This window comes from Gadus chalcogrammus, chromosome 11 (assembly GCF_026213295.1).
Source record: "Gadus chalcogrammus isolate NIFS_2021 chromosome 11, NIFS_Gcha_1.0, whole genome shotgun sequence".
Lineage (NCBI taxonomy): Eukaryota > Metazoa > Chordata > Actinopteri > Gadiformes > Gadidae > Gadus > Gadus chalcogrammus.
The window spans coordinates 9395208-9402687 of record NC_079422.1 but is presented as its reverse complement, the minus strand read 5'-3'; the positions used below and the strand labels follow the sequence as shown (position 1 = coordinate 9402687).

The 7480-nt window shown below is 50.4% G+C and overlaps 1 protein-coding gene across 1 annotated transcript in view; it reads right to left on the bottom strand.

The window, feature by feature from the left end:
* Positions 1-1631: 1631 nt before the first annotated feature.
* The window catches only part of znf385d (zinc finger protein 385D), a 73980-nt gene continuing 68131 nt past the window's right edge, over positions 1632-7480 (bottom strand). Inside the window, exons 5-9 of the mRNA XM_056601983.1 lie at positions 7180-7383; positions 6952-7068; positions 5460-5650; positions 3772-3873; positions 1632-2080 (exon numbers count right to left, since the gene is read on the bottom strand). Coding sequence (XP_056457958.1) covers positions 1763-2080; positions 3772-3873; positions 5460-5650; positions 6952-7068; positions 7180-7383 — 932 coding nt within the window. The 3' untranslated portion in view covers positions 1632-1762. The remainder of the gene's footprint in view (positions 2081-3771; positions 3874-5459; positions 5651-6951; positions 7069-7179; positions 7384-7480) is intronic.

Sequence of the window (7480 nt, the reverse complement as noted above, 5' to 3'; positions counted from 1 at the left end):
TCTCAGAGTTATATTATCTCCAGAGGTACTAGTGATTTTCGAGTTAGCCTGCGCTGAGGACGGTTGGCATTCAAGGTTCACTGTCCACGTGTGTGTCTGGGATTCAACAACGTCCTCTTATTCTGTGCTTATTTCAACAAGAGAGCCTGCATGGCCGATGTATACCCACAAACGTACAGTGTGTGTACACACTGTTCAATACCTGTCAGTTAACACATTACTCTTCTTTTCTACATGCTCACAGGGACGTGGAGCATGTGGAGGTGTGGCTATTCCCAGTGGGCACTGAAGTCCTGTCTGTGGTGTCTGTGGTGCCATTCCTCCCCCCGGAACCACAGAGTTGATAACATGCACGTACACTCACACACACACACGCACGCACGCACGCACAAACACACACATACACCCAATAGACTCCTCCCACAAACCCATCTCACTGACCCCCGTCTTTGTGAGGGTACCAGAAGGAAGAGAGCTGATTGAAGTAGGACTTTTATTTGAAATTGTTCACCTTTAACACATCGACATGAATATACACACACCTTGTGGTCCCGGGGGTCCGGAGTCATCAGCGAACGCTCGCTCTGTCAGCTGGGATGAACGGCAGGTTCACTTAAGGCGCACAGGGACTGGGTATGTGCACACGTAAAGACACACACACATACAGAGACATTTTAACTCTTATTCACACACACCGACACATACACATTAACACACACACACACACTTACACTCGCACTCAGGCAAGTGCATATACACTCGACCGCATGGACCCAAAAACAAGTAAATACTGGCGTGTACACACACACAGAGTACCTTGCACACGGCCACACATTTACATACACACACACACACACATCAACGCACACTTTTAAGCAGTGATGGGAACACAAACACACACACCAAATGGCACATTATGCAAGAGAGATAACAGTAGCTACTCTAACCACAAGACAAAGGCTAGCCATCTATAAAACCACGGAGGCGGGGCTTAAAGTGCAAATCACTAGAAGCAGGGTCCTTTCTCACGCGTTGTGACCGTGAAGAAACGCGCGGCGGCTTCCTCTGATAACCCTAAGTTACTCATCTTAGCGCTGCACCTGCATGTATTAACAAATTAAACCTACTGTAGCCGATCTCCCCCACACACACACACACACACACACACGCACGCACGCACGCACGCACACACACACACGCACGCACGCACGCACGCACGCACGCACGCACGCACGCACGCACGCACGCACACACACACACGCACGCACGCACGCACGCACGCACGCACGCACGCACGCACGCACGCACGCACGCACGCACGCACGCACGCACGCACGCACGCACGCACACACACACACACACACACACACACACACACACACACACACACACACACATACAATTATAGCTTAAACTGCTCCTCTGCGGTGCAAATCGACGACACTGCATAGTTCACACATAGTTTAGTATTCGACATTATTGCAGAACGGAGGTCCTGTCTTGGGTGTGGGGGTGGGGGGGGGTTCAAGTTCAACATCAATGGCCTGAAGAAGTTGGGTAGGGGTCTCCAGGTCTCCCCCCCCCCCCCCCCCCCTCAGTTGAAATGCATGACCATACTCCATATGTGGGCGGTGCTGTAGTGAGGACTGTCCGTCTCCTACCACGGCCCCACCACTCCCCTAGCCTCTGTGTTGGTTGGCGGTCAGAGGCGATGCATAGAAGAAGAAGTCTGGGCCCAGTAGGGGGGGCAGAGGGTGGGGGGTCAGTAAGGGGCAAACAGCATCTGCGGGTGGGATGTCCTGACTGGGCCGGGGGCGGGGCGTAGCAGAGCGGCTGGGAGACTCTGGGTCTGGAAGAGGGCGGGTCTGGAGGGGAGGTGGTGGGCGTGGCCTGTGGTGAGGTGGGTGTGGGCGTGGCCCGTGGGGAGGTGGTGGTGGATGTGGCTGGTGGGGTGGACGTGGCGCAGGGAGAAGGGGTTGCCCATGGCGGCGGCGGCGGCGGCGGCGACGGCGGCCAGGTGGGCGGGCATGATCTGGGCGGGAAGGGGCGGGCCGAGGTCCTTCCCCACCGACAGCGTCACCTGGCGGAGAAGGAGGAGGCACAGGGCAACAGGTCAGTACCCTGCTCTGGTGCCCTCTTAGCCGGGCTATTGCCAGTCCAAGCTCAATCGTAGATTGCACGCTGGTCTGGGTAAGCTGCTGTCATTTTCTCCAGCACAAGAGGCGTGATCAATGGACCTTGTTCAGATGACTCTGTACGCAATTGGCTGCTTGCCGTCGCTTCCCTGTCATCATTGTGTTAAAGCAGCCAATAGTGCGCCAGGGGGAAAAAACAGCTTGGTGATTGGCTCCCGCAATAACGTATCGAAACCAGAAAGAAATGTTTTGCTCTTCTCCAGACCCTTCTGCAGGGCAAACTCAAATCGCCGGCAGAATGTTTAGTTTATTTGTTTAGCACAAATGACAATCTGTGTGAGCGAGGCTACCCAGTCTAGTGCCCTCCCTCAGACAGAGAGAGGGCAGAGGTAGTAACTGTTGGTTCGAGCTTAGAAGCGCCACTGGAGGGAGAGAAGGTTGGGGTTCTGGCCATAGAGTATAAGATTGAGTGAAAGAACGATAGAAAAAAAGACAAAGAAAAAGTCAATGAAAGAAGAAGAAAAAAGGAAAAAAGGCTTTGGCGATGGACAGACAGATGGACAGGAAGGAACAGACGAGAGCCACTACCCGGGCACAAAGCGGGCCATCTTACAAAGGTCACGGAAGTTATCGAACTTAATCTTGTGTATCGGTGATGGAAATAAGTCGAGCTGCCGCCGCCAACTGACCGCAGCAGCAGCCAATGCTGGGGGCCATCAGCCACAGGCTTGTCGCTCGGCAAACGCCTGCAGGGAAGCATCTCCCGAACGCCACGCTCATCAGCGGACCTCCTCTGCCGATGACTCGAAGCGGCGCAATAGTTTTGGAGAAGGTCCTTAACGCCACACTGTGAACCCGCACGCCGCCCGCATCAGCCAACAGCTGCCACGGCGAGGCCTGTTTATTTTCAAGACGCGTTTACCGCTTTTTTTCCTTCAATGTTTGGCTGCGTTTAAACCGTGGTGTTAGACACGTGTGCTCTGCCATCAGGACGAGCAGGTTGTCGAGCAGTTTGTGCAAATAATTATTGGGTTTTTCATTTATTTTTGGTTCGCTGTTTGGTTTCCTCCGTCTGAAGTACTTGATGGATTGCGCGGCATTAATTTCACTTGGATCGGAAATGAGGATTTGATTAGATTAATCCTGTGTTCCTTTTTCAATCCTGTGTTATTCTAATAACCCTGTCTGTTTACGACCTTAATCAGGTCACGTTCAATATCGTACGGTGGAAGTATTTATCGCCTTCACGGCCTTCACGGCCTTCACGGCCTTCACGACTTTGATGGCACCTCATCTCACGAATAAAAACTATAGAACAATATAAAATATAATAACAATCCTCCCCCAAGGGTCATAATCATCATTTCTGTCATTTCATTTTTCATTTCATGTCTGCAATCTCACTGTGGAGACTGCAAACCAAAAACATTCAAAATGTTATGAAAACTTATGACACAAATAAAAGCTGCAATCGTATTGTTACTGCTTCTGTCTTTTCCAACACTTGAAAAGACCTGAAAGCCGGGCCTGCGAAGTACACACATCTGTACACACGCTGATGTTCAGGCTAATGTTACGTTACTCCTGTTATGGCTTGTACAAGGCCGAGGTGGTCTCTGTGGTGGGGCCAACTCACTGGGGGCTTGGCGAGGCCCTTGGCAGGCTTGCTGTAGGGGCTGTATTTGGGCTTGGCCGGTTTCCCCGCGGCCCGGTCTTTGTGGCGGCGGCTGCTGATGTGCTGAAAGGAAGACAGATTCAACATTAAATAAAATAAAAGATCCACAAGACTGCTCATTGGTCGGGAGGTTGCTGTGGAGGGATTGGGTGGGTTTCCAGGTCATCGTTTGGTTGGTTGCACAAGGAATAATCAATATATGTGTGGGCAGTTGGCCACTGAGTCACTGAGGAGAGAATTCCAAAGGCTGTCAAATATGAAGATATTACTTATGGATGGATTACTGTACCGACAGCAATATATTGTTGTTTCTCTTTCTTCTGGCAAATGTACTTCTCGTAAGTCGCTTTGGTTACATTTAGGGCATCTGCTTAATGCCCTAATGTAAATGTTAATGTAACTGTAAATGGATTACGATGAATTTGTTCAGTGGTAGTTGTCAGACATTTCAGTGTATAATTCACTCGGAAGCAATCATCTCATCAAGTCGAGGGAAAATAAAGAGAAATCTGTCAGATTTAGAGAAACCTGAGAGAAAAGACCGCAGGTATAATCGGCAGCCCTCATTGTACATTTTAAAGGCATTGGTTTTGAAATGTAATGTAAGTGTTGTGAAATTTACTTCTTATCATTTCTAATTGGATTGTGCTTTTTTTGGGTTTTTGATTTTGTACAATCAATATCCATTTAAAAAAGAGAGTTATGTAAGCAGAGACACACATTTGTCTGGCTGAGTCCCAGGGCTGGACATAGAGCCCTCTCCAAGGCTCTCCATGTGAATAATAAATACACTCCCAACAACAGGCCTCCGGGTTAACCCGGAGATGAAGCTCATGTGATGTTACGGAGTGCATGTGATATTAAAGTGTAGGAATGTTTCCCCAAGTCTTAAGGTTAATAAAGACATGGATGACGGAGTATCTTAAAGCTACGGCCAATATGCGCCTTAAAAAGACAGCTATTATTCAGATACCGGAGCCAGGCCATGATAAGAATTAACTGCTGCATGTCAGGAATATAATTTGTTCTGAATATGAACTTCTAGCTTCGGGTCTAGGGGGGGATTTTAAAGGGGAAAATAAAATAAAGTTAGCCAATCAAATTCCCGAAATGGCGCAGCTAAAAGCAAGACCAAATAAGATACGTTTCTTGGTTAAATAAATCCAAAAGTAGTATTTGCTGCTTTTAAAAATGCTCTGCATCGTGTAAAGCTAGAAGAATGGTTTGGTTGAGCATTAGGTTAAACAAGGCTGATACTACTGTTCCGTGATAAGGTAGCCTCAACGTTGTATATGGTGCACTCAGGAACCATCCCCCCTCTCTCTCTCTCTCTCTCTCTGTCTCTTTCTTTCTCGGGTTTGAAATGTCTTAAAGTGTGTCTAATGATTCGTAGCCACAAGGAAACTAATACTGATGCACAAAAAAGAAACAAAACAAAAGGCAGATCTAAAAGGGGTCACTGGCCAAAGAAAGCTTCATACTGAAAAACGTCCTCTGTCTGAGATGCCTTCCCTCTCTCTCTCACCCTCTCTGCATCGTTGACTCTCTCTCTCACCCTCTCTCCATCTCTGACTCTCTCTCTCACGCTCTCTCTATCTCTGACTCTCTCTCGCTCACCCTCTCTCCATCTCTGACTCTCTTTCGCTCACCTGCTTGAGTTGCGTCTCCGAGTTGACGTGCACGTCGCATGTTTCACAGTGAAACGTCTTGTTCTGAAGGCCCGTGGCCGACTTGGTGGGCGGGGCAGCGGCGGCCAGCTTGCCCTTGACCCCGGTCCGGGGGTAGGACTTAATGGACCCTCCCCCCGTCCGCGCCTCCACCATGGTCTTGTGTTTCGTACCTGCAGGGCAAAAACATTTTGGTTCAATTTGTGCTGAAATGTACCGTCTATGAGGATGTCAATATGTCCAAGCTTTTATCCCAGGCGATGTCCAGGGAAGGGATTTGGTTTGATGATTTGAGTGCGCAGGTAGGGGGTTAGGGCATCTTACCCAAGGATGCCCACACAATTAGACGGCGGGCATGGGGGACGTTAGAACCCAGAACATTGGGGCTGAGAGGGGAACACCCTGAACACCGTCCGGTCCAGACCCTCCTGGAACACCACAGTCTACTGACCTCGCTCACCTTCTGTTCCAGGGTTCTTTCCCAGGGCTGCGCTGCACTCTGGCCTGCTCTCTTTAGAAATGAGGTCATGCAGAAATATAACTTTGTTGCAACTCCAATTTTGATAGAATGCTTTGCTTATTTGGATAAAAGTGTCTAGCGAATTACTCAATGTTCATTTGGGGGTAATCCTTCATTTATAAGAACACGCTCAGGAGCTTGAACTGCTTGTACTCAATGGAAGTATTCTTGAATTGGATTTGTGTAGAACATTGATGATGTCCTTGAGTAAAAACTTTTACAAGCTGTGGTATATAATTTCTTCCTTTATCTATTAACTTATTTAACGTTTAGGTTTAATTAACATTAATCCATTAATTAATTCCACACCACAAAATGAGTCTAATTGTAACAGGATGAATTTAGCTAATGCAGTATCAGTTTATGCTAGTAGCCACGGCTAAAGCTTATTATGGGTACAACTATGCATATCCAAATCAATATTTCCCCTCGCAGTGGAAATCTTCGCCTATGGTATCATCTGAATCAAGGGAAGGAAAAGGCTGCTGTGCAACTTGAGTTTGACTTGCACTAAAGCGACGGAACTGCATAAGCAAGTGTGTTATTTACATTTACAGTGGACCGTTGGTCTCCTGGGCACCAATTCCAATTCTCCTTCAATGGCTACAGACATTCACAATCAATGAATAGACCCCGCTCTCAGTAACACTGCTCCGCCACGGCCGAGGGGAACCATTCTCTTCGCTGCCAAAAAAAAAGATTTTCCCATTAAAGGCTTGGCGCCGACCCCCCGGGCACCCTGGCCCAGAGAACTGTGTCCGCCGCAACCCCAACCTCCGCTCCGTCCCAGCCTCCCATCCTCCTCTCCACCACTGCCTCCCAACCTCCTCCCCTCTCCACCCCCCAACCTCCTCTCCACCCGGGCAGCCAACCTGCTCTCCACCACCATCCACCTCTCCATCTCACCCCTCCCAGCCTCTTCCCCACCCTCTCCGCCCCTCCCCTCCTCCTCACCCATGTTGTGGGCATCCAGCTGGGACGAGGAGTTGACGGCGACCTTGCAGAGGGAGCAGTAGAGGAGACGCTTGGCCTTCTCCTCCTCCGTCTCCCCGCCCACTTCCCCCTCAGCCTCTACGCCGCCGCCGCCGCCGCCGCCTCCTCCGCCTCCTCCTCCTCCTCCATCCTCGGGCAGGACCGGAGTGTCCGTCTCCGTGGTCGCCGGCGAGCCAGGCTTCGACGCACCTTCCTCCTCCTCACCTCCTCCTTCTCCTCCTCCATCTCCTTCCACTGAGTCGCTCTCGGGGTCCGGCGCCATGGGGGGAGGGGCGTCGAGGGCGTGCATCGCCAGGGTGAAGGTCGGCGTGGGCGTGGCGGTGAGCATGGCGAGGGGCGGGGCCAGTCTCAGCACGGGCGAGAGCGGCAGAGGAGCTGTGGGGGCGACGCCCTCTGTGGAGATGAGAGAGAAGGGGGCGATGGTGTTAACGCAGTAACCCGTCCAAACCCATATGCATACGCAGCGTGCGACAAACAAGTCTTCAAAGCA